The following is a 25,493-nucleotide window of genomic DNA, read 5'->3' as shown; positions in this document are numbered from 1 at the left end:
CCCGGCCCTCCCGCTGGAAGCTAAGCCTCGAAGGTCTTGGGCTGGACTGCCGATGAAGGCCTGCGCCAGCCCACTCCAGGCCCAGACTGAGTATTCCTAAAGCCAGATCCTCGGCTGCTGTTTATGGCTTGAGATAAACCAAGAACCAAGAAAGGATGTGAAGTGGGTGTGCCTCTCTCCGGGTGCTCGGAGAGAAACCCATTTGTCACTCATTCTGCCTCCTCGCTGATAGGACCTGGCCTCTCTAGGCCAGACCCACGGAGTCAGGGAAGGGTCTGTCATGTGGCCGTCCCGGGGCTACAGCCCCAGCTCCCTCCANCGGCGGGGGGCGGTGGTGAAGGGTGGTTTGCTGGGCCACCCTCAAGCACAAGCTGTCCTCTTCCTCCCCCTCGGGGAGGGGGCGCTAAAGCTACTCCCTCCCCACACACACTCCCTTCTTTTCATTTCCTCGCTCTGAGGCCTCCTCTCTGCTTTGTGGTAGCGCCCCGGGGTGCGCCACAGGACGTGGTAAGGACTGGCACACATAAGCAGCTCCGGCCGCGGTTATCCCCACACGGCACAGACTCATGACTCCAGCAAACTTTACTTCTGGCCCCAGGTTGGGTCTTCCCAGCCAGTCACTTCAGAGTCTTCCGCAGTCACAGCCAAGCAGACTTCCTCAGGAGGCCCTGTCGTCCCGACCCTCGACTTCTGCGGCTGCCACCCTCTCCTGTCACCTGGGCTCCAGGCTCCGTCCGGTGGCCTCAGCCAGGAGTTCAAAGCATAGCTACCAGTCTGAAGGTGCCCTCCGGCTTGGCAGGAACCACGTGGACAAAAGTCTTGTAGAGCACGGCACCCTGGGGCAGCCTGGTGACCAGATCCACAGCCTCCGCGTTGCTGGGACTGGGCACGTAGACCTCCTTAGTGTAGTGGACGACCCCCTCCTCCAGGGCATACAGGTACTTCTTCTTCCCCAGCCCCACCTGCAACACAAAGGCCTGGTCAGCTGGACCGACGGCCGGGTGGTCCACCCCAGGGCTTTGGGACAAACTTCTCCTAAGGATTCAGGCTCTGGGACCAAAGGGCGGATCGGAAAGCTCTATCTCGGGCTCCCTTGCCTGCGCCTGGTGCTTCCTTGGTATCCACTTCTTTGCCGACTCTGTGACAGAAGAGGGAAAGGAAACTCCAACAGCCAATCTTCATAGGTGCTCAGTCCCTGAAGGCTGAGCTCTGCACCCACGCCTGGCAGCTAGCCAGACACCACACCAGACAGATCCCGAAACCAGGCCCAGGAAGATGCCCCCAGTCGCTGCCCCCTAGGAGCTCGCTTCGCTTACAATTCAAGAACACTGGAGTTGTCATAGAAAACATGAGTATTCATCCTATATAGCGATCTCTAAAGTTTAGGCTCTAGGGAAATTATGGACCAAAGCTCTACAGTAATAAGTATCTAACAAGACGGCAATCATGGCGACAGCTGCTAATACTTACACAGTGCCTGCGTGTGCAAGCAGTGCTCCCCCAACCCCGTTAGTCCTCACCTCGTGAAGCAGCTACTATCTCTAGCTGGTCTCCGGACGAAAACTAGGAGCGGAGAATAAACTACGTGTTGCGTATACAGTTTGTAAACTGTATTTATTTTAGCATTTTTCCTTTAGAACTTGAGAGTGGATGTGTGGCAACTTTTACCCAGGCAACAGAGCATTATTCTGTATTTCTCTGATGAAAGGAATGGGCTCTGGAGCCAGGATGCCTGGTTCAAATCCCAGCACCACTACCTACTGTCGTGCGGCCTGGGCAAGTTGTATTAGTTTACCGTGTCTCAGCTTTCCTATCTGCAACATGGGGATAATACTAACTACTTTTATGGGGTCCCCTCGAGGATTAAGTGAGTTAATCATAAAGAGCTTAGATACTCCTTAGCTCCAAACACGTTAGCTTTTATTATTGCTGTCGTTATTTTAGTAAGTCCCAGGAGTTAACACAGCCAGCGTGTCAAGTTCTAAAGGACACAGCTCCTACAGACACAACCAATTCACATACAAATTAGCATTTCTGACATAATTACTGGCTATTATCAGTCTTTCTGTACCTACCAAAATTGCCAAAAAAGGGGCACTGGGGGGACTGATTACAAAGGAAACTAAATAACATTTAAGATGATGTGAAGACTATAGTACAGGGGGCCTGGGGGGCTCAGTCGGTTAAACATCCCACTCAGGTCATGGTCTCAGGGTTGAGATCGGGCCTCCAAGGCAGGCTCCGCAGGGAGTCCACCTCACTTCCTCTCCCTCTGCCCGCTTCCCCCACCACCACCCCTGGCTTGTGCATGCACTTGCGTGCTCTCTCTCAAATAAATAAATCTTACCCAAAAAAAGAAAGAAAGAAACAGTACAGACCTGTGTTAACAAAGAAACTTCCAACCTCAGAAAGTAATCCCAACTTGCAGAAAACTGAAATCCCTGCCTGATAGCGACGTAATTTCTGGCACATGAACTGAATTCTATTTTATTAAATTCCAACTATCTTTCAGCCATCTAATAACAATTCTATGCAAAAGAGGATTAGCAAGAAGGAAAAAGGAATACACTGAAGTTAGTTTCCCAAGATTCAAAAAGTATCTCAAATCACTAGGCATCTCCACCTCTAACAGGTGGGGGTTAGAAAGGAGACCCAAGAGAACCAGGCTGATGCTTCACAAGGCAAAGTGACCAGGAGTCAGGGAGCCCCAGTACGAATCCCAGCTCTGTTGTATGGGCCCCTCCCCTCCCTGTGACTCTGGCATCTCACATGGAAAATGGAGGTGAAACCTAATGCATCATGGGGATGGGTTAAGGATGAAACGAGACAATGCAGGCCCAGGAAGCAAAATGATGCTTGGCATTTGCCAAGTACCCAATAAACACAACCGTGTTATTATCTCTACCATGCTTAGGAGCAGAGAGAGGTGGTCCTGGGAAAGAATAAAGGGGAAAGGGCCACAGAGCAACTCACATGGGCGCCTGGGTGCCAACGGAAGTGGCGCTGAGTCGCAATGATGTTGCCAGCATGAACGTAGTGACCTAGAAGAAAAGTCCACAAGCACGCTGACCGTGGGCCCCAGGGATGGGGCAACACAGCAAAGTGCTAAGAAAACAAACCGGCCCTTGCTTTCCTGGCCCCAATGCCGCACGCCAACCTCTAAGGCTGACCCTGGACAAAGCCAATTCCTACATGCTCGGACACAAGCAGCCCCCTAGCTCCCCCGCCAGCCTCACCCCCCTAAACCGCCCCTGCTAGTCTTCTCTCTCTTCTCTCCACTCACATGGCCCAGGTTCACACCTATCCGCTCTTCCTCAGGACCCCCTCCCTGCCTCAGGTCTTCTGTGCATCTGTAATCTGGAACCAAGTGCTCTGGCAAGCTAAGCAGAGAGGACAGAATGAGGGTGCACGGTTTTCCTGTTCTGCCAAGGAATGCCAGGAACAGCAAGGGAGGGTGCAGCTGGGAAATGGAAGCCAAGGCACATCCTTACCCTCCATTTTCTTGAGGCCAAAGCGTTTGCCTGGTGACTTTCCGCCCAGGTTTTTGGAGCTGCCACCTGTCTTCTTGGATGCGTATCTGACGGCAAGAGACGCAGCCTGAGGGGGGCTCAGCAGGGCTGTAACTGCAGACAGAACAGAAATGTTGTTCAGAGAGGCTCCCAATCACTCTTCCTCTGCGTCAATGGGCCATTTGCTAATCTGAGAGGTGGCAGGGGGTAGTGGCAGGGGAGGTGAGGAAGATATGAGCACAGAAATGCCACTCGACTGTGTTGGTTTTCAGGGAGTGTCTGGAAGTCCTCGGGCTTCTCCCACAGCAGGGGGACAAGTCATTCCTTGTATTGTCCAGGGTGTATGCACTGCATGAGAAGTGTGTGTGTGTGGCCGGGGGAGGCAGTGGGCAGTGAAATATTCACGGAAAAAAAATAAACACCATGTGCCCTGGGTCCTGACACATTCAGTCCTGTTGGGGAGAAATAAACACCACAGAAATATAAGCCAGCAAGAGGACACCGCAGGGCTGCCGGTTTCAGCCTCACTCACCACATGTCCTCAAGGCTCCAGACACTGTGGAGGGGCTGGACCGCAGAGCCCAGCAACAGGACACCCAGAGAGAGGGTCCTGCTTTGGTGTCACCCACCACTTTTTCAACCATCCACCCATCCCCTGCATACCAAATACTTGTAAACAAAAAGGACAGCTTCTCTGGGAGTGGCTCCCACAGGCTCTTAGCTATTTCAGAAGGCTGGACTCTTTCGTCAGCAAGCCCACCCAGTAGGGGTCCTGACCAAGAAGACTGACACCCTACCCTTGACAATCTGAACTCTCCATACTCATTCCAAAATGCTCAATGGCATTTCTTTTTAAAAGGAACTTTTAAACTAAAGGCATACTAACCAAGTTGGAAGCCACTTGCTATATGACAAGCACAGGGCTGGCAGTCCTTGCTTTCAGGTCTCCAGACACAGCCATGGTTAATCAGGGCTATGCCAGAGTCTTTACAAAAGCCTTGTGAGTCTCCGGAGCCTACAAGTTCAGAGTTCCTGAAACCAGGTTTCTGAAGTTGTAATGACAGACAGTGGCTGGGACAAAGGACCAGAAATAAATACTTAGAAAGATACGTTCCATGCCCAGCACCAGGATCTACCTACCTTTAAATCCATTCATTCGTTCATCCTCTAACTTATTAAGCTGAGGAATGGGGCTTTTGTTTTATCTACATTCTCTCTTTCACAAATCACTGCCCTTCAGCCTACTCCCCATCCCCCACCTCAGAGTAAATGACGCTACTACCTATGCAGTTGCTTGAGCAGAAATCAAGAAGTCATTGCAGATTGCTTCCCTTTGCTCATCTCACATATCCAGCTCACCAGCAAATTCTGGGTTCTATCTCCAAAACAGATCTTAAAACCACCGATTTCCCCCAGTTCACTGACATTAGCATCTTGGCTAAATCATGTCTCATCAGGGCTACTATAGCTTCCCATCTGTTTTCCTCATTTCCACCCCTACCCCTTTTTACATTCACGTTAAGAACAACGGTTTGCTTCTCAACATGTAAAACTGGCTTATCACTCTCTTGCCCCTCATTCTCTTACAGGGCTAGGCCTCCCTTCATCCTTTAGGTCTTAACTTAGATGTTACCTCCTCAAAGGGCTTCCCTGACCACCAACCCCCAAAAAGACACCACACACACACATTTTTGCTTTAACAGCACTCGTCACAATTTGCAACCATTTTATGAACTTATTTATTGGCTTATCCACTAGAAAGAACCCACAGATAGAGACTGTCTTCATCTCTGCTGAGATCCCCAACACCTAACCGCACGGTTCTGGCACAGAGACTTCAATCTGCTGAACGAGCGGGTTAACTTCCTGAGCTCCAGTGTGCCAGTATTTGTAGATGAGGGGATCCACGGAGTGGAAGCGGGGTGCCCACGTCACCAAACGCTAGGGAAGCTGTACTTGCGCGCGGGGCAAAGGAAGGACACATGTTCTTCGAACCACCACCCAAGGCCGGGCGCCCGAGATGTGTCACGTGGTCAGTGACAGCTGCCCCTCAAAGCTCGTGGGCCCCCCGGGGCTCTCTCGGCTCCGCGCCCAGGGGCCTCCGCAGGGAACGGCCTCCACCCCCAGGCTCCCTACAGGGTCCCCGCTCCGCCTGCACCCCTCGCCCCGCAACAGCCACGGCGTCCCGTTACCAGCCGCCCGCGTCCTTAGCGCAAGCACCGCCGACGCCATGCTTGCCGCACACTCGCTTCCGGTCTTAGAAATCTGCTTCCGCTACCGGGGGATCTGCTTCCGGGGCCTGCGCGGCGTTTGAAAGAGTGGCGCGAAGAGTCGCAGGTGAGTGCTGGCGTTCTGGCGCGGCGGGCGGCGGGTTGGGGCCGGACTTCTGAGCACCTCCCAGCAGGGCCTCGATGACCGGGGTGTCCCGGGCTCCGCCGCGTGGTGTGGACGCGCCGGGCCGGCCTGGCAGGCAACCTCGATTTGCCGGACTCCGGCGAGGTGCAGGGAGCGGACTCAGAGGAGTCCCTCCCTAGACTTTCATCGTCCTTTACGAGTGCTTACTGTCGAGTGCTTACTGTCGGCTACGTGCTGTACTAAGCGCTGTGGATGCACGATTTCATTTACTAAGCACAGTCTTATGAAGTAGGTGTTGTTATTCCTGTTTTACTAAATTGGAAGGCGAGGCTCAGGGAGGTTACATGGCCCATCCGGGGTCACACTTACAGTGTTAGTGAATGTTTATTCGAGGAGTGATTCTTGTACACGACCCAGCAGTTGCACTTTCAGGTATACATGCAAGAGAATGGAAAACCTGTGTCCACAAAAACCTGGACATGAATGTTCATGGCAGCATTATTCATATCCGTCCGTGCTGAACGGAGAAACAAATCGTGGCATATCTATGCAGTGGAACGTTATTCAGCCATAAAAAGCTGTGAAGTGCCAGGGTTCACCACAACGTAAACGAACCTTTTGAAACATGCTGAGTGAAAGGAGGCAGTCACAAAAGGACCACAAGCTCTATGATTCTGTTTGTACTAAATATCCAGAACAGGCAAATCCATAAAAAAACAAGTAGATTCGTGGTTGCCAGGAGCTGGGGGGCGGGGGAGGTGAACAGTGACTGCTTAATGGAGATGGGATTTCTTTCTGGGGTGGTGAGAATATTCTGGAATTAGAAAGTGATGCAGTTTTGTGAATATACTAAAAACTACTGAACTGTACACTTGAAAGGGCAGTTTATGGTATGTGAATTATATCTCAATTTTTAAAGAAAGGATGACTTGACATCTACATTTCAAATGCAGAGATCAACAAGCGGGTGGTATTGAGTCTTGTTACTATTGCATTAGCGTTTTCTGATAGTAATCTCCACTTTGTTTCTAGGTCACCTTGACCTAGGATTTGAGGAGTCCTGTTGGACTACAGACAGCTGAGCTCCAGATTGAATGTGTTGGGACCATATCCTGTTTTTCGGTTTCTATATTGTATGTATTTCCATAAAGTTTGGCCACAGAACATGTCTAATGGACAGATCTCAGTGCTACAGTCTGTGTCTCATCTCTCTTTTCGTTTTAGGGAATTAATTTGATAGCACGTATTGATGGCTCTAAAGAAGTCATCGCTCTCACGGGGTTCCAGTGAGAGTGACTCTGAAGAGTTGCCAACATTTACCTTCTTGAAGAAGGAACCATCTTCAACAAAGAGGGGGCAGCCTCAGAGGGAGGAGAAGATCGTTGTGGTTGTCACCTCAGATTCTGAGGCCTCCTGTCCTCCATCACCAAGGTTGAAAGCTGTACCGCCTATCCCAGACACAGCTGAACCTGTCACACAAACAGAGCCAGTCAGGGTGCTAAGCAGTGAAAGTGAGGATGGGGAAGAATTAATGCCCCTGGCTGAGAGGCTTACGTGTAAATTTTTGACCCGCAAGCAGCTGAGCCCTGAGGATTCTAGCTCCCCAGTTACAAATGTATGGGATCATCAAAATAGTGAAGGAGCATCATGTGACTGGAAAAAACAACTCTTTCCAAAGGTCACTGATCTTCCCCTCCATGACACCTCGGAGAGACATGCATCAAATAACAAGGACCCTGCAGGAGACAATCCATACCATCAGCTTCCGGCCTTCAAAGCTACCTGCCCTGTCCAGGACAGCAGCTGGACCGTAACCAGAACAAATGTGGAGGTCCTCCCATTTCAGAAGAGAACCAGGCATAGCCAGAAGTTCCAGAGGGGAGGTTCGCAGGGATGCCAGCCACGGAGACAAGCAAGCCAGGAGCGCGCCCTGAGACAACAGGAGAGAATGAAGAAGACTGCCCTGGTTAACAGGCTGAAAGCTCAGAGGCCCGAGGAATGCTTAAAGCACGTCATCGTGGGGCTGGATCCAGGTCCTCCTAGCATCCGTCTTCATCCTCGGCTGGGGTACCTGCTTCCTGGGCCGGCGCCTGACTGCCCTTCTCCCATCATCTGTTGCAGTGCTTTTGCAGACGGAAGGGGGAGGCCAGCTCCTCGGGGCGCTGCAGTCCATGGAGTGCCGCTGTGTGATCGAGGCGCAGGCCGTGCCGTGCAGCATCACCTGGAGGAGAAGGGCCGGAGCAGCCGAGGTAGCGGTTTTCTGGCCAGTGGCTCTCGAGGCCGGTAGCATTCTCCAGTCCTGACAGTCGAAAATGTCTAGATGTTGCCAAATGTCCCTTGTGGGGAAATACCGGCCCTGGTTGAGGACCACTGGCATATTTGTTACCATGTGTCGGCCTGAAGGGATGAGGGGAGGAAGTGGTTACCTGAATCCGGAAGGAGAGAGAAATGTAGAGAAGACCCCCTTGAGAGAAGCCTGACCTCCCGTAGAGGGACATAGCAGACGCTAAGCGACCCATTTTGAGGGAGCCAGGGAAATAGCTCAACTTCACTCCTCCCTCCCTCTCTTCCTCCCTCCAGTCTCCTGTTGGGTTTCCCACTTGGCCATTTGCACCGGAGAGCCTGGTAATGTGGTCTCCTGCAGAGAGCGGAGCTGAAGGGGGAGAGTGGCTCTGTGGGGCAGAGGGAAGATAATCTGCACAGGATTCCTAGTTCTAACTGGGCTTTGGGAATGAATGGGCTTGTGCTTGAAACTCAGGCCCCAGCGTCCTAGGGCTTTATTGGTATGACCCCGGGCAAATCATTTCATCTCTTTGGTCCTCATGTGTAAAACGAGGACACTTGCATCTCCTGGGGTGCCCCATGCTGTGGGGACGGAGATAACCAAGCCTCGAGCGTGTAGTAGGCACACAGCAAATGTTCTTCCTTGGCCCGGACTCCCGAGGTTTCTTCAGCTCCTGTGCCTTCCACTCCTATCTGCGAATCCAAAATACTCCACCCCTCATTTTTAAGGGTCTCTAGATGAAATATTAAGATTTTTTTCCTCTCTCGGGGCGCCTGGCTGGCTCAGTGGGTAAAGCGTGAGACTCTTGATCTCAGGGTCATGAGTTCAAGCCCCACGTTGGGCATGGAGCCTGCTTAAAACGATCCCCCCCCCCTTTTGGATCTCATTTTCTCAGTAATTTAGGGCAACTGCACACTTTTTAATTTGGGGTATTAGCAAATCTTTATATTCATATTACAGACTTATCTTGCAAGGTGCTTCCAGATTCTCCCTCCTGTGTCCATGGCAGTTCTCCTACACGGAGGGAGTTCTCACCCCGCATCACGGCCGGGCAGTGGCGGGGGCGGGGGGTTGAAGTTCAAAGCTTTGTGAAGGGTCACAGCTGATTGGTGGCCAAGCAGGAGCTAGAGGCCAGCCCTTCTCCCCCTGCACTTAGTTGTGTTATGGGTCTTGGCATTTGCTTATAGGGACCCAGTGAGAAAGCCCTCCCCACGAGCCCGGCTCCCAGTCCCTCCGTCACTCTATGCTGCTGCGGGAGTGTCTCCCGGGAGGCCGCCCTGTGGCGATGGTGAAGAGGACAGGCCCTCCCAGGTGGCAGCTCCCCTTGTGGCTCTTATCTGTCACACACAACCTGTGTGTCTGTAAGGGCCACTCAGCTCCGGGTCAGCCTCTGCTCTCAAAGGCCAAGTACTTACTTGCACAAAACCCTCTGGAAGTTTCCTTTCCCTCTATTCCCCTGTCCAAAGTGCACAGAAACATTGGCAGTTCTCAGCCCATTTCAGCTCCTCTTCTTCACCACCTCTGAGACATGGTACACCAAAGCTGAACAGCTGAGGACTGGGGAGGGACAGGGTCATGGGTTATTATTTCTTGCCACGTGGATTCATTCCAGAAGAAAAATAATGCAAAAATGGGTTCGGCTGATGCCGGTGCGTTCATTCACCCAGAAGGCCTGGGTCTCTCTCGCGGGTGCTGAGCACCTGCTGACCTGCCTCCCTGTGCTGGGTTCTGGGTCCTTTGGCAGGATGGACAGGAGGACTGGGTGGAGGAACCGATGGTCCTGGTGCTGCTCCCAGCGGAGGCGTTTGTGTCCATGGTCCAGAACTTCAGGCAGGTGGGCAGAGCGGGCTGGGCACTGAGGCATGGGACAGACGGCCGACTCCAGGGAACGAACGAACGTTAACACAGCGTCTGCCCTTCCTGCAGGGAAGTCTGGGCAGCTCCGAGAAGGGGAGGGAAACACTGCGGAGCTTTGTGACTGACGCCACTGCGAGGGCAGCTGGGAAAGCTCTGTCGCTGGTGATTGTGGATCAGGAGAAATGCTTCAGGTTTGAATTGGTCCTCGAGACTTAGCGTGAAAAGGGGCAGCTCCACCAGGAGTGACCTTACTCATCCCTGATCTGGGTCCCCCGTCACAAGCCCTGTGCTCTGGTCGGGTCTACTCACCCCTGTTCTGCCCAAGCTCAGCCTGGAGCTGCTGCTCTCCGGTTTCCTCCCCTGTTCCAGGGCTCCGAACCCTCCAAGAAGAAGGAAGCAGGGCGTGGCAGATAGGGGACAGGCCAAGGAGAAGCAGCAGAGACAACCAGAGGCCATCGCAGGGCACGTGGTGTCCAGGGTAGACGTGGAAGAGGTGAGAACTCGTGTTGCCCGAGTCGGGCAGGGCTCCCGCTCTCATCGAACCCAGTTTGCTCTAGATCAGGAACAGAGTGCCTGCCGGACACGCCTTTCTGCCTCGGCACGGAGGAGGAGAGAAGGGGCGAGACAGGGAGCCAGGGGGCTGGGGTGCAGGTTCGGCGGGCGTGAGTGGGGAATCTCAGACAAGTCTCCCTCCGCTCCTCCAACCCGTCCTGCTTTCGGGCCTCTAGGCATTGGTGGACCTGCAGCTGTACACGCAGGCCCAGGCCCGAGTTGTGCGGAGCTGGAAGGAGCTGGCCGACTTCGCATGCGCGTTCACGAAGGCTGTGGCCGAGGCGCCCTTCAAGTGAGTGCGCGGGCAAGTCTCCGCCCCGCTGCCGGGCCCTGTGTGTGTAGCGCTTCTGGCCCCCACTACAGTCCTTTTCCCCGAACTCTGCTGCCAGCCCTGGGCCGTGAGGCTGGCGGTGGAAGGAGCCAGCCTCGCACTGGGGATCCTTGTGAGGAGCCCTCGAGCCCAGCGCCTTTAAAACGTTCTGCGGTAGCTCACCTGTGAGTTTGTGTTTTGTGGGTTGGTGCTGGTCACCCGTGAGCCACGTTACTGGAATCCGTCCCAGGTCCGGTCACGGTGTCATAAGTCCTCATAAAACAAACTTGTAGCCTACTTAGCTCTGGGAGTACGCGTGGCCAGAATTTAAAATCAGGAGGGGACCTCAGTTTCTGCCCAAGGGAACGGAGGCCTGCAGACTGCCTTGTCTGAGCTCCTAGCATTAGAAGTCGTACCAGACTCCCAGACTGCCTCCCACCCAGTCCCTAGTGGCTGTCCCTGTGCACACTGCCTCTCTGGTCAATACAACCCAATGCCAACATGGGAAACAATCTGGTAGTTTTCTGGCAACTTCTCTCTTAATGAAAAGGACTGGATGTCATTTTTAAGGGAATCGGCAGGTAGAACTGCTTGGGAACAAAGGGAGCGCCCAGATAGGCCAAATACCACACTGTGGTCGCCTCTCGTGGGGTCGATGGAGGGTTTTTAAGTTTCCAGTGAAGGGGACAGGTGGAGTGATGAGTGACTCACAGCTCTTCAATTGCTGTTCACAGGAAGCTGCGAGATCAAACTAGTTTCTCTTTCTGCCTGGAGAGTGACTGGGCTGGAGGAGCAAAGGTAGACCGCGCAGGCAGGGGACTCGCGCTGGTCTGGAGGAGACAGATTCAGCAGCTGAACCGAGTCAGCCTGGACATGGCCAGCGCCATTGTGGACACCTACCCTTCCCCCCAGCTCCTGGTCCAGGTAGGCTGCTCCAGTCAGTGGTCACCTCCAGCACCCTGTGCCTCTAGCGGACTCCCAGTTTCCATGGAGGGCACTGGTAGTCAGCAGTGCAGGCCTGCTGAGATCAGTGAACCACTGACCCAGGGACAGAGGACAGCTTCTCATGCCCTCCCCCAAGCTTACTGCCCCCTATTGATGGACAAGGGTGACCCTGGGTGGCACAGTATCAAGAAGTCATTTGCCACTTTCAGGCTTACAGGCGGTGTCTCTCAGAGCAAGAACGCCAGAATTTGCTCGCAGACATACAGGTGCGCCGCGGGGAAGGCGTGACCGCCACCTCCCGCCGTGTCGGACCAGAGCTATCCAGGCGCATCTACCTTCAGATGACCACTCAGCAGCCAGACCTCTCTTTAGACAGCGCAGACTGATGCCAGCCCTGGGGGAGCGGGATGAGAAGCTGGAGATTTGCACCTCACCCAACTCAGAAGAGAACCCCAGGAAGAGGCCGGGAGCGCCTCCTGAAGCACGAGCCTGGGTCGGCCTCACACACACTCCTTCCTGGGTGTATCTGCAGAGGTCTCCCTGTCAACGTGGGACAGACTGCCGAGATACTTGCGTTCACCTCCACAAGCACTGCATGTCCCTCCCCCAGCCTGCCGGGCACGAATCACCCTTCCCCCGCAGCCCTCAAAACACAAAGGAACAAAGACAGACCACTCAGACACATATTTAATAACCGTAGAAATCCAGAAGAACCTCAGCTTCAAATCTCGAGATCATGACTGAACCTCCCTCAGCCGGCTGGCTGGGCCCCGCCTCCCTCTCCCCCACTGAGGCCACCTCAGCCAGCGCCCTGCCTGGGGCTCTGATCCCTGTGCCGACTTCCCCATCCTCTTAACCTCATCTCACATACTATGTATTCGGTTTCAATAAAGCATTTGTACCAATGGCTCTGGAGCTTGGAGGAAGACTAAGGAATGTGTAGTGATTCTGAGTAAGGTGTGGGCCTTTGCAGCAGAGCTGTCTGTGGGGGCAAAAGGAACAAGTCACTCTTCCAGTATGAGGACAGTCACAAGGGCAGTCCTCGCCACATGAGCCACCGAGGTTGAAAGCTAGACCTCACTGTCTCGGAATCATGACAGGTTTTTGCTCTCCTGAGGGAATGCCAGGAAGCCTGCAATTGGGAGTTTTCAGTGAGCACCGTGCCGACCATGTCTTATCCCTTCCTCTGGCTTCTATGACAACAGGAGGCCAAGGAGGCCCCAGAGCAAGAAGCAGCTTCATCGGGCCGGCAGGACAGTCCCACCCGTCTGTGCTAGCCTTTCGGAAACACACCACTTTTTAAACTCCATGGTGCTACTCGTTTCCCTTCGTTGTGGAGGTGGTTACAGGTCTAGACTCAAACAGTGTGAAACCTCCAGCCCTAAGAAACTTGAGTTTGCAGGCTGCCTCTGACTTTGTCACACTGACTAGCGACAGCTGTCACAGACAGAATGGCTTCACAACGGTCCACCTCCTCATTTACTGGCAATCGGGGAGTTAATGCTCTAACTGAGCCGAGGAGCCCGGACCGTTTTTGTGAAAGCCACATAAGCAGGGGCCAGACTCAGCAGGAGCTGCTCGGACCCTCATGGCTGGGAGAATTCCATCCGTGGGACACAAAGCTGCCTACCGTCAAAGAGGCTGCACTCCAGCCGAGAGACGCTCAGTTCCGGTGTGAGTTCTCTTCTCCCCACATTGTTAAGGAAGTAAAATGATGGAGGATACTGGAGGGGGAGTCTAGTTCTGCCTCAAACTAGCTGGGAGACCACAGGCAAGTCATGGAAGGCCTCAGTTTCCCTGTCTGCACATGTTATATTGGACTGGATGGTCCTTTAGTTCCTTTCACAGCCTGAGATTTTGTATGGTCGTTAAAATGTCTGAGGTCCTTAAGAAAATAGGTACCCCCCCACCCCCCAATTTAGGCTGGATTTGCGGAGCATGGTGTTCCCTTAGTCCCCGATATCACACTGCCTCCTGATCTGCCCTGGCTACGTGGGGAGGAAGGAAAGGAAGGGTTTGTGACGTACAAAAGTATAAATGTAGTGACAGCTGACCTGACCGTTTAGTAGAAACAAGCCTTGCCTTTACACAGCTTTGTAGAACAACTAGAAAAGGCTGTTTTTCCCTCTGCCCACCCAAGCCCGTTCCTTCAGGCATGCAGGTAACTGTCCCCACCTCCCACTTCTCCTTATTCCACCAGGGAACCCTGACTAAGGAACAAGTCCTACAAAGAGGAGATCTCAAGTACCAATCGGCAGCCACGTGAGGATGGCAGGTCGGTCTGACGCTAGAAAGAGGCTGTGTCCGGCAGAACCCAATTCCATAGGAATCCGAGCTCCAAGGCTGGGAGGCAGCAGGCGTGGAGGGCGAGCTCACTGCTGGGAGTCGGTCTGCAGCACCCACTGCAGGATGTCGTGGCCGCGCAGCCCCCGGACCGCGTTGTCGTAGATGGTGTTCACGCTGGTGCACAGGGGCTGCCGCCGCAGCTCCGTCACCCGACAGGCCACCAGCCCGCCGGCCGCACACAGCAGCAGCAGCAGCAGCAGCTTCAGCACGGCCCACGACCGGCTGTGTCTCCGGGGCGGCGGCTTGCGGGGGCGAGAGCCGGACTTGGATTCTGGAGGGACAGAGGCAGCGTAGACAGAAAGGTTCAGTTCGCGGAGATGCACACTCTACCCGTGGACGCTCGGCTCGCTGCGCAGACCCGCTCACGCCCCCTCCTCAAACGAAGACTCCCAGGCCCCGAAGACAGAGCTTCTAAGGCGGCGGCGTTCCCACACACTCGGCCCACGCGGAGCCTGAGGCGGGAATCCTCCCCCAGTACATTGCCAGGGAGCGTGTTGGGAATGAGAACTCATTCCACGGGCCTCACGCAGCTCACGGTCCCCGGGATCCCTCGGGATCAGGTCAGGCTTTCCAGGGGGCACTGAGCACAGGCTGGAGATCTGTGTTATTGTTCGTGTGTCCTTATGAGAGAAGACACACGTAGAAAGAAACCCCAGGGACACCTGGCTGGTGCAGTCAGCTAAGCGCCCAACTCTTGGTTTCTGCTCAGGTCGTGATCTCGGGGTCGTGGGATCGAGCTTCACATTGGGCTCCACCCTCAGCACGGGGTCTGCTTGAGTTTCTCACTCTCCCACTGCCCCTCCTGCTTGTGCGTGCACTCGTGCTCCCTCAAATAAATAAATCTTAAAAAATAAAAACCGGGAAGGTAAGCTAGCATCCTGCCAACGGTGACTGCTGCTGGGAGTGGGGGATGACAGGTGACTGCCATTTTCTGATACATATAGGGAATTTTTTAGTTCTCTGGAATGAATACATACATTGCATTTCTAATTTTTTTAAAAATTGGCTTTGAGGGGCGCCTGGGTGGCTCAGTCGTTAAGCGTCTGCCTTCAGCTCAGGTCATGATCCCAGCATTTTGGGATCGAGCCCCACATCGGGCTCCCTGCTCAGCGGGAAGCCTGCTTCTCCCTCTCCCACTCTCCCTGCTTGTGTTCCCTCTCTCACTGCCTCTGTCAAATAAATAAAATCTTTAAAAAAAATTGGTTTTGAGATTTTTTTTAGACAAGAGTTTTAAAAACCTGACGGAATGCCCACATGCCAACAACTGCATGATCCTGTCATGTAGATTTTCTCACTTGATGCTACCCTGTAAGAAGGGCCGATCCTCATTTTATACAAGGAAACAAAGAGGTACCTAGGCAGCTTGCTTGAGGCCAGCAAGGGCGAGCAGCAGGGCCCCAGGCCTCCAGCTCCTTCCCCTCTCAGCTGCATCTCCCTCAGGGGCCCCTGCTGGCCCAGAGGCTAGGCGATCCTCCCCTGCACACAGAGCCACACCGCAGCACAAACTCAACTGGACGTAGTCAGGCAACACACTAGCATGGCTGCCTGAATGCGGCTAAAGGATTCCTCTGGTGTTCGAGCAAAGAGAGCGAGCGCTCCGTTCCGACCTGGACAGAGAAGCAGAGGCAGCGCCGGCTTCCCTGACGCGGTAGCATGCACTCAGCATGCCCACATGCACGGCACAGAGGACGTGAGCGACTTGAAGGGCAGCCCCCTGTCCTGGGACCGCTCTCAGCCACATGGAACCAAACACCGGCACGTCAGCACGCGGCTCTGGGGAAAGAAAGCAGCAGAGTACGCGCCCCCCCAGGACGGCCCCCCACCCCTGCCTCACGCCGCGCTCATCTGTGCCCCCGCTGCACCCCAGCTGGAACCCTGCGACAACCACCACGTACTCGGGGCCTGATTCGTCTCCTTCTTGGGCTTCTTCTCCTGCTCCCGCTTGGCTGCTTTGAGGGCGTCGTACTCCTTTCTCCGGCGCTCCTTCTCTTCCGCCTTCTCCCGCTTCCGCAGCTCTCGCTCCTGAGCCTCCTTGGCTCGCTGCTTGGCCTCCCGCTTCTTCTCGGCCTCTACAGGAAAATGCACCCAAAAATGACTTCTCACCCCCCAGCCTGCAAGAGTGCTTTCCCGAGGAACTAGAAGCTGGGGTTCGGCCTCCCTTCCCTTATGCCACAGGTCACGGGAGCTGTAGTAAGAGGCAACGGCAGTCTCTCCCTCAGACATGATAGGCTGCGCTCAGGGCTTGCTGAGTGGATGAAAGGGGCCCGAGCCCCGGGCAGCAGAGAGATTAGGGTGACATAATAAGGGGCATGGGTGATGGGCCGGGGGATTCAGAAAAGCACAGCAGGTGACAGACAGCCTTCTACAACTCGAGAGAAAAGCGACACCAGGGGTGTGGATTCTATGGGATTCCTATCTACCCAGGCCTCAGAAAGGAACGTGGCATGGGAAGGGCAAGGAAGAAGAGAAAGTGAGCGCTCAAGTTCAGGGTGAGAGAAGATGGAAATGTTTTCCTGAGACAGCAAGACTCATAATTTGTCAGAGGGTAACCCCTAGACTTCACCTCAGGAGTCCGTGATGCCTTCTGATTTACTTCACGGTTCAAGTGCATTCACATCCAGTACCCAACTTACAAATGACCGGCTTCTAAAAATGCACTTCCAAATGAGTTCTTTGGAAGCGTGAAGTACATTTTTCCAAAGCCAGAATACCACAAATTAGGGAGTTAAATGTCCTTTTAGGGCTTAAAAGCCTATCTGACCCATAATGTAGCTGAGGAGTGGTACACTAAGTACTGGAGCTTTCCACTGTTTTTCCGTGTACAAACAAGCTCCAAGTTCCAGCTGGGCACGGAGAACGCCAAAGGCACATTACCCCCAGCCTGGAGAAACACAGGGCGGCAGGAAGTCAAGCAGCCGCGGTCCAAGCAAACACGGCATCACAGGAGCCGCGCATGTAAAAGGGCCCAGTGTCACTCGGGCTCCATCTCAGGGTTTGCCCAGGACCAGGACTATGCCCATGCCTCCCTGACCCCGGGAGTCCTCCAGTAACGGAGGCTCAGAAGTCAGCCCCTCAAGTCACCCGCTGTGCACCAAGCCTTGTTCTAAGGGCTCGGGAGCCAGCAGTAAAGACAAGTCAGGTTCCAGAGCCTAGAGCTTTCTAGAGACAGAGACAAATGAACAAACCGTAAAGAAGACAACGACGTGTGCCACACACAGAGTAACAGAGATTGTGATGGAGTGACAGGGGGACGGCGACCCAAGCCTGGGTGCTTCTGAGGGGGTAACGGCAAAGCTAAGGCAACAGGTGAGCAGACATGAGGAAGCGCACGAACCCAGCCATGTTAAGACCTGTGGGAAAAGCAACCAGGCCTGGCCCCTGAAGCAAGAGTGGCCCTGGGGTGCTCGAGCAACAGCACAGCCTCCAGAGGCTGGAGTTACCAGCATTCTCTCCCTGGGGTGTGGGACAGAGTGGTTGAGAAGCAAGCAGCTGGGGACATGGCGGGCCTCATCGGCCACGGAATGAAGTTTGAATTTCATCCCAAGTTCCATCAGAAGCCATTAGAGTGTTTTAAGCAAACAGCAGCATAATTGACTTCTGTTTGAAAAAGATCTCCATGGCTGCTGCGCGGAGGGGGCACAAGTGTGGAGACAGGCCACGGGGCTGGGAGGCGCCAGGCCCGGCTCCAGCACGGAGGCTGAGTCACAGGGCGGCCCAGACGGGAGGAAGCGTCACACACGGGACTTGCTGACAGACTGGATGTTGGTGCAACTGAACAAAGACAACCTGGCCACCTTTCCAATTTCAGGCTTGAGTCAGTGCAGGAATGGGGACTGCCTATTGCAGGGGGTCCCTGGGAGGCCTTGAAGGGCACTGTTTTGGCCATGCTTAAGTTCCAACGCCTCTTAACCCTCCTGGCAGGCTGCAGGGCTCTGGAGCTCAGCGGACAACCCAGGACTGGAGACAGACGCGTCGGCCAGAAATGACGCCGTACACCACCACACTGCTCCCTGCTGCTCTGCGTGCCCTTCCATGGACCCCAGCTCCTGCCACACAGCAGTCAGCAGCTGGGGAAGGACGGGAAGAGGGCTGGAGGAGGGGCGGCACGTACCTCGTTCTACTTCCAGCCGCCGCTGCCTCTCTCGCTCCTGATCGGCCTGCACGGCCTTCATGTGCTGTAACACCTGCGGAGGGAGGGGGTGCTGAAGTGCCCGAGCAGGGGGCGCCTGGGGCACACGCCGCTCGGGAGGCTCCAAAGTGCCCCCTGCTCTTTTCAGGCCGGTGCAGCCCCGTGCAATGGAGAGCTAAGGGAGGCAATCCCGTCTCCGTGTAATTCACAATGCCGGCCTTGGTTGTAGATGGATCATTTGAGCCCAGGTCACTAAAGCTGTGAGCAGACACATTTGTGAAATGCGCTGCCAGCTGGAGTGTGTAAGGAGTCCTGCTCTTTAGTTACTGTCACAAGCACGATCTCCCGTCATTCCCCAGCAACTCTGCTAACGAGCAGGGATGGCACTTCCCCCGAGACTTCCCGCCCTTGCTCCCTTGGCTACCTTACCCAAGTTCCGGCCCTTCCCATCTAGGGAGGCGTCTTACCTCTCTCGATCACAACACTAGGCTCCCTATGGGTGGAGACTGCTGTCCCATCCGCCGGCTAGACACCCAATACATGTTTGATGAACAACTGCCTGGCTCCCCATTTCAAGAGGCAAAAAGCCAAGGCGGCGGGGGCGGGGGGGGGGCAGCGATCTGTCCACGTCACATGGCTCCCAAGTAGCACAGCTAAGAGTACAGGTCTTCTGAGCTCCTGGGCCAGAGCCTGTGTCACTCACATCAGCACACAGAACAAGGACGCCTCTCGGAGGAAGGGAAGAACCATTCGGCCCACCCAGCACACAACGCCCTAGCACCCAGAGCCCCTCAATCCTCATCTACTCAGTCACGGATGGCCTCTGACTCAAACGGCCCCAGAGATTCTCACTAAGAGCACAGCTAGGGGATTTTAAAAATAAAATCTTTTTAAATAAAAGATTTTATTTTTTAGGTTTGTTTCTATCTTTAGAAGCTGGTATCCCTTGGATATAGAGGACAGAGTGAAAGCATAGAGCCCAGCACACTCCTGACTCTCCCACTTCCTAACTGTGTGACCTTAGCAAGCGACTTAACCTCTCGGGCACCGTGCCAGAGTCTGCTTTGAAGCCAACAGGAACCCTGTCCGGGGCAATCCAGGCCTTGAACCTGCTGCAACCTCCCGGAAGGGAGTCAAGCTCACTACACAATGGCCGCTCAACAAGGAGTGCACGATCTGTTGGAGGGTCAAGCCTGATGGTGGGAGGCAGCCCAAGTTCAAAGTCCCCGTCTCCCTCTGAACTCCAAATACTAAATAAACACCAACCACGCCGGTGGTTTTAAGGGGTGTACAAGTGGCTAAATAAAGAGCCAAGAGGTTTAAGAGACACGCCTTTTCACCCGGGCTCCAATACATTAGGAGTTACCTGACAACACAGCAAGCTCAGAAATGGGAGCGACTCCTCTAGCCTGGACTGTGAGCCCCGGAGGGCACGTTTTGTTTACCTGCGCCAGTCCGCAGCCTACAGTAAGCACTTGATAAATACTGTCCAGCTAACAAATTATTTTTAAGAGGCGCTGTACCGTGCACGAAGCCTATCAGTTACTGCAGCTGACCCATGCACCCACACAAGGTCAGAGCTGATAAGGGCTAAACTAACTCCTAGGGACAAGTGACCTCATGGTGGCTGGCCCAAGCCACCCCACTACGATGCCTAATGGTGTGCCGCGTCCCAGGGACCTCGCTGGGCCGCGGTGCCAGGGAACATGGCTTCAGTGACCATCCCCACAATGCAGCGGGCTACCTGGAGCTTTGTCTGGAAGCTATAGGCTGATACTAGAGATCTTGGTGCTCAACAAAAATGATCTTTGTGGAATATCAGCAATTTCATACGGTTTAACATATTATTAGTTGAATGAATACATGGATAAATGAAACGTTTGTGTATAGTGAGCTTTTTCTGTGTCAGAGACACGGAAGGGAGCTCTGCTTCCCAGGGTTATGAGCATCAAGAGGTGAGGCATAAAGCACGTAGGACAAAGGGAGGGCGGTGGGTCACAGCTCCTGCTATTCTCCAGAACAGACAGCACTCCTAAAGCACCGGGACGTCACTGATCACTTGTACGGTGCCCAGCTAAGGGCAAGCTGTTGCCGTGGCTACCGGGCTCGCACTGACCTTGTACCTGGTCTCCTGTGACAACGGGTAAGACACACGATGAGACTTTCTAAGAAGCCCTGAACTAACCATAAGAAAGGCCATTATTCCTGAGATTCACCTAGAGACCCACCATGCCCACATTTTACTTCCGTTAATTCTAACATTTCAAGTTAAAGGGTTTCAAGTCCTTTCTGTTCATCATGCCTCCTAAACATGGCCAAGAAAGCCATCTGGCACTCAGCTGTTGGGAAAAAAAGCTGGAGGGAAAAAGTAACTGTGGCTGGCGTTGGAGAGATGCGGTGCGAGGCACGGGCACCGGGGGGTAGCTCAATTGGTTAAGCGTCTGACTTTTGATTTCGGCTCAGGTCGCGATCTCAGGGTTGTGAGATCGAGCCCCGCGTCGGACTCCTGCACTCAGTGTGAAGCATGCTTGGGAGTCTCTCTCTCTGCCTCTACCCCATCCTGCTTGCACATGCTCTCTAAAAATAAAATAAAATAAAAATCCTTAAAAAAAAAAAAAAAGCAGTGCGAGGGATCTTCAGGGCTGTTGGCAACATCTGCCTTCCATGCTGCCTAGTTCCTCGCTCCTACATCAGACGACCTGACTGAAAAATGTCAGATCTGCCCAGGATGTGTCTGCTTATAGGTATAAGCTTACAAATATTAACAACACCTTTGTTATCAAAATTCCTACAGTAACTATAACTCAGATAATCTTCTTTTCCCATTTAAAGAACCGTCAATGGTGCAATGTTGGATTAGGCAAAGTCCCGGTTTCTTTTTTCTTTTTTTTAAGATTTTATTTATTTGTCCGAGAGAGTGTGTGCACACAAGCAGGGGGGAGCAGCAGAGGGAGAAGCTGGGTCCCCACTGAGCAGGGAGCCCGATGCGGGACTCGATCCCAGGACTCTGGGATCATGACCTGAGCCGAAGGCAGTCGCTTCACCGACTGAGCCCCCCAGGCACCCAAGGTCCTGGTTTCTTAAGAATGGAAGTTCTGCAGGAGAGAAGCCAGTACTGTTCTCCTACTTGTAAAGTCAACACAGAAACAAAGGTCCCCCTGCCTGACAGGCTGGTAGTAGCCATATTTCCCCGAGACCTTAGTGCTGGACACCAAACACAGCTACAGGTGCCTTGGGAGGGAAAAATAAGAGCAGGCAGAGGCGGGTCCCAGGGGAGCTTCGTGCTTACCTTGTTGGCACACTGCTTGCACTGCTTCTCGTCCAGGCAGTCCCCTGCCACTTTGGCCAGGGCAGGATCCAGTGGGTTATCCTTCAGATCCAGCCACTTCAGGCTCTGAAGAGATCGGACAGAGAGGCTGGTCAAGCCCAGGTTCACATACAGAGCCCCTCGAGGTGAACCGATGCACAGGAAGAAAGCCCCCGCGTGTTCCAGCCGCAGGGACAGCCATCCGAGGTGGCACCCCCACGGGGGTGTTCCTGCCAGCCGCTCTCACAGCCGTGCTCCACCGCCCCGGGGCCCTCTGCCTCACCTGGCACGGAACCCTGGTTCCCAAACTGTTACCTTGAGCTGCGCAAAGCTGACGGGCAGGGTCACCAGCCTGTTGTTGAGGAGATCCAGGTGCTGGAGGTTGACCAGGCGGCCAAAGTCGGCGGGCAGCTGCTGCAGCTTATTCTTACTCAGGTCCAACTTCACCAGGTGTGTGAGGCTGCAGAAATCCGCCTAGGACCGGGACAGGGGACACCTAAGCCCCTCACTCCCACCTCTGCGGGAGATGCCAGAGCCCTCCAAGTGGAGGGGGCCGTGCATAAACCCTCCCCCTCCCCGCCACTAGCTCTCCCACCAGCAAGCAGATGCAGCCCACACCCAGCGCTTCCGGCCTAAGTACTGAGATGTGTCCAAGGACTTAGCACAAAGTCAACACTAAGTGCGTGTTCCCTCACGCTGTGCGCCCTGCAACCCAACCTCCACATTGCTCCTGGAGGGACTAGGGGCCCCTCCAGCCCCCCCACGGCACCCTATGCTCTCCTTTCACAACAGCGGTCAAAGCACAGCACGACCATCCACTTCCCTAAAACGATCGAGCGCCCCTCACCCCGTCAAGTACTCGGTGTTATTCTCTGTTCTTTGCAGCACCTAGCACAGTACCCATCTGCAGTGACACTCCCACCGCCGCGCAGAGGCACTGCTCACCCTCCCTGGGGACCCGTAACCACTCTCTGGGGACCTGTAACCACCAACGGATCTGCAGTGCCGAGGAAGGCACAAACAACCAAACACACTCAGACTGAAAAGCGCACTGGGGGGCGCTGCGTGACGGCCGACAACGCGTGCATGGCGGCGGGCGGCAAGGACTTGCCGCCGTACTTTCACTAGACACAAAATGCTTCCTAGAAGCAGTGGGATCTCACATGCTTTTTCAGTGTGAGAAACGGTTCTTGCTGAGCTGCGGGAAGATGCTAGAGATAATGAGTAAGGCCCAGGGGAATACTGACGGGGGAACAGACTAATGACCCAATGAAGAAACTGCCAACTTCTGAGACCCGATCCCCAAGCAGAACCCAGTGGGGCCCGGCAGGGAGCGACACGGCCAGAGTGATCGCCGGCAGAGATGACGATGCCAGCAGACTCAGGCCTGACACTGAAGGCACGCTGCTCTGGAGCACACACCTGCCATCACCCGGGAGGGGCCGAAGGGTGGAACCACTGTGGGGCCCACGCAGGTAAAGGACCGTGGACTGAAGACATCGCAAAGCATATGAAGGAGGAGGAGAACTGGGAGAAGTTGTGCAAGAAAGATCAAAAGGATCTGACCACAGGATGGGTGTGCTGAACAAAAATGTGTCTTAAGTAATTCAAGGGTTGGGAGAATAATGATACAGTAGTCCCCCCAAACCACATTTTTTCCTTGTTCCTCATTAAAAGATACACAAGGAGGCTGTCCATAAACAGCTTTCTCCCTGGAATGCAGAGGAACTTACAGAATGGTCTCTACTCTCCTCTACACAATAGGGAGGTAAACTATTTTTCAAAAGAATAAAGTAAGGCAGAAAAAAAGATGACCCCCATAAGTGATTCAGCCAGCATTCTGTTGACCTTAGTTTTTCATGGCCTAACTTTCCCACTGTTCTAAAGAATGAAGCCTCTACCATGCTTCCCTTCTTGCTGCAACAAACCACCCCACTCCGCTCCCAGCACGCTCCCATTCAGTTATAGCCTGTCTGCAGGCCTGTCCTGAAACTGTGGCCCTAAAGACATAACTCCCGCAAACAAGAAGCATCAGGGCTCTAGCAGGAATCGTGCTTGCCCGCCGATCTTACCGGTAGACTAGTCAGTTTATTGCAGGACAAATCCAGTATAGTGGCCTTTGGGAGGGCAGCCTAGGAAAAGAAATGAGAACAAAATGTCAAACCAACACATGGAATGGTTCAGTGACATGAAGCATTTTCCAGCGAAAATTCCCACAACTAGGAAGGCCTTTAAAAATTAGCACTGAAATATAATGTGATAGTAATAATAATGTAATGGCTACATGCATCAACATTTAATACCTACCAAGTATCCTACATTACAATCTTAACCCTCGCAACCCTGTAAAATGGGAACTATTACCACCATTTTATAAATGAGGAAATCTATGGGCATAAAGGTTAACTAGCTTGCCAAAGACAGGGACGCAGCTCTTAAGCAATGGAACTGGAATATGAACTGGAAATCTGTTCTAACTTCCGTACAGCAGAGCCAAGTGTCCAAAGGCAAATGTAATTCATTAAAGGCAGCAAAGTGTAGGTCACCCAAAGTGACCCTAGTGTGCCAGTGCTGGTAGGAAACCTGGTGGGAAAAGCAGGGATTATGATTTAACTCCACTTTGCCAACAAACTAGTTGCGTAATCTTCCTGGGACCTCCAGCCTCAGTTTCCTGGCGGGGAGCGTGGGAGGAGGTGGGTGGTGGGTGGGCAGCCGCAACTGGATTCCAGCCAGTTCAAGCTGAGTTGGGAAGAGCCCTTGCCAACCAAGCAGTGACACTACACGTTCCTCTAGGAAGGATCCCTCAGGGCCGGGACAGCCAGCTGGGATTGCTAGCTTCCTAGAAATGCAAGGTTCCGGGCCACACCCAGGTCTGCCCAGAGGCCTACTTCTCAGAGGAGTCATTCATTCATTTATTCATTCATTCTCCGAACAGCCGGCAACCACTCCGTGGGCGCCTACTTTGAGTCAGACACGGAGCTGAGCGCTGTGAAAGCCCCCCAGATGGGAGGGGAGATTCACTCCTGACCCGTAAAAAGCCCAGGGCCGAACAAGCGGCGCCTTCTCATCTTCTGGAACTGCGCCAAAGTGACACGTGTACACCCCAGGAAGAAAACTGGGGGCAGAGGTGGGCTCCCCGGGAACTTAGCCCCACTCCCCCCACCTAGTTTTAAGATCTGGAAACTGAGGCGTAGGAAAGGAAGCGACCCGCACAGGGGCCAGCGCCAGTCTCGGGCGGGCACGTGGGCCTCGCGGGGCTGTACTGACCAGCTCCTTGACGGGGACCTCGTTCAGGTCGCTGAGGCTCAGGTCCAGCTCGTTGCCGTCCAGCTTGTCGCGGAGGTTCCCGCCCTTGCTACTGGCCTTGGTCATGGTGACGCCGGCCGAGCGGTCCCGGCTCCGGGGGCTCCCACAGGAAAGGGGTTGAGAAGCCGCTCGTCGGTTCAGTGGACTCGCACCCAACCGACAACGCCCGCGTCCTCCGCCGCCGCAGGTGAGAGACGCCGCCGTCCGCCCAACGGCCCGCTGCACTCTGAGCCCCACGCCCCGCTCCCACCGGTGCCGCCGCGACGACGACCACTTCCGTGTCCACGTCACCTTCCGCGGCCACTGAGACGGGCGGGGCCAGAGCGGCCCTGGCGTGTGCGGGAGCGCCCTCTCGCGTCTAGGAGGGCGCACTGCAGTGGCCGCCACCTCCGGAAGGGTGGGGTTCAAAGCTGCGAGTTCGGTTGCCCAGTGGCCCGGTGGGGCGCCACTGTCGCTGGCAGCGCCAGGAGGCGAAAGGGCACGGGACTGGGCGCCAAAAGACTTAGGTTGCATCCCAAACTGACTTCATCAGATTACCCCGTTCCCCTGGATTAGGAGCCATAACTGCATGCGTCTTTCAAAATTGCTCTCTG

General features: G+C 54.2%; 3 protein-coding genes and 1 non-coding gene across 10 annotated transcripts; 2 read left to right on the top strand and 2 right to left on the bottom strand.

Moving 5' to 3' along the window:
* Positions 1-564: 564 nt before the first annotated feature.
* Positions 565-5,796, bottom strand: MRPL27 (mitochondrial ribosomal protein L27). The gene is made up of 4 exons (XM_002923727.4): positions 5,702-5,796; positions 3,492-3,623; positions 2,974-3,041; positions 565-962 (listed from the first exon to the last, which is right to left on the bottom strand). The coding sequence occupies exons 1-4, from the start codon at positions 5,739-5,741 to the stop codon at positions 756-758; spliced, it is 447 nt and encodes a 148-aa protein (XP_002923773.1). The 5' UTR covers positions 5,742-5,796; the 3' UTR covers positions 565-755.
* EME1 (essential meiotic structure-specific endonuclease 1) lies at positions 5,789-13,728 on the top strand. 7 transcript variants are annotated; one of them, XM_034641509.1, is made up of 10 exons: positions 5,789-5,846; positions 6,897-6,997; positions 7,089-7,897; positions 7,986-8,116; positions 9,893-9,982; positions 10,075-10,196; positions 10,375-10,498; positions 10,734-10,849; positions 11,602-11,791; positions 12,071-13,728. In XM_034641509.1, the coding sequence occupies exons 3-10, from the start codon at positions 7,114-7,116 to the stop codon at positions 12,098-12,100; spliced, it is 1,587 nt and encodes a 528-aa protein (XP_034497400.1). In that variant the 5' UTR covers positions 5,789-5,846; positions 6,897-6,997; positions 7,089-7,113; the 3' UTR covers positions 12,101-13,728. The 7 variants fall into 7 exon arrangements, with proteins under 7 accessions (XP_034497400.1, XP_019659890.1, XP_034497395.1 ...); XM_019804331.2 differs by having other exon boundaries at positions 5,791-5,846; positions 7,986-8,113; positions 12,022-13,728; XM_034641504.1 differs by having other exon boundaries at positions 5,791-5,846; positions 12,022-13,728.
* Positions 8,920-8,992, top strand: TRNAK-CUU. The gene has a single exon. It is a non-coding gene; the product is annotated as a tRNA-Lys (tRNA).
* On the bottom strand, positions 12,482-25,195 carry LRRC59 (leucine rich repeat containing 59). The gene is made up of 7 exons (XM_002923725.4): positions 24,862-25,195; positions 23,667-23,726; positions 21,910-22,068; positions 21,577-21,681; positions 18,270-18,342; positions 16,054-16,227; positions 12,482-14,429 (listed from the first exon to the last, which is right to left on the bottom strand). Exons 1-7 carry the CDS (start codon positions 24,964-24,966, stop codon positions 14,185-14,187), a joined length of 921 nt encoding a protein of 306 aa, XP_002923771.3. The 5' UTR covers positions 24,967-25,195; the 3' UTR covers positions 12,482-14,184.
* Positions 25,196-25,493: the final 298 nt, after the last annotated feature.

This window comes from Ailuropoda melanoleuca, chromosome 13, assembly GCF_002007445.2.
Source record: "Ailuropoda melanoleuca isolate Jingjing chromosome 13, ASM200744v2, whole genome shotgun sequence".
NCBI classification, from domain to species: Eukaryota; Metazoa; Chordata; class Mammalia; order Carnivora; family Ursidae; genus Ailuropoda; species Ailuropoda melanoleuca.
Note: the sequence above shows the minus strand (reverse complement) of the source record. Positions and strands in the feature narration are given on the sequence as shown.

Bases quoted from the DNA above. Each gene is read 5' to 3' on its own strand.
- MRPL27 (XM_002923727.4), bottom strand. From the start codon at position 5,741: ATGGCGTCGGCGGTGCTTGCGCTAAGGACGCGGGCGGCTG. The intron at 3,624-5,701 runs GTAACGGGACGC...TTCTGTCTGCAG, and splicing joins GCTAAGGACGCGGGCGGCTG to TTACAGCCCTGCTGAGCCCC. The intron at 3,042-3,491 runs GTAAGGATGTGC...CTTTTCTTCTAG, and splicing joins TGGCCTCAAGAAAATGGAGG to GTCACTACGTTCATGCTGGC.
- EME1 (XM_034641504.1), top strand. From the start codon at position 7,114: ATGGCTCTAAAGAAGTCATCGCTCTCACGGGGTTCCAGTGAGAGTGAC. The intron at 9,983-10,074 runs GTGGGCAGAGCG...CCCTTCCTGCAG, and splicing joins TGGTCCAGAACTTCAGGCAG to GGAAGTCTGGGCAGCTCCGA. The intron at 10,850-11,601 runs GTGAGTGCGCGG...TGCTGTTCACAG, and splicing joins GTGGCCGAGGCGCCCTTCAA to GAAGCTGCGAGATCAAACTA.
- LRRC59 (XM_002923725.4), bottom strand. From the start codon at position 24,966: ATGACCAAGGCCAGTAGCAAGGGCGGGAACCTCCGCGACAAGCTGGAC. The intron at 23,727-24,861 runs GTCAGTACAGCC...TTCTTTTCCTAG, and splicing joins AGGTCCCCGTCAAGGAGCTG to GCTGCCCTCCCAAAGGCCAC. The intron at 21,682-21,909 runs GTAACAGTTTGG...CGATCTCTTCAG, and splicing joins TCAGCTTTGCGCAGCTCAAG to AGCCTGAAGTGGCTGGATCT.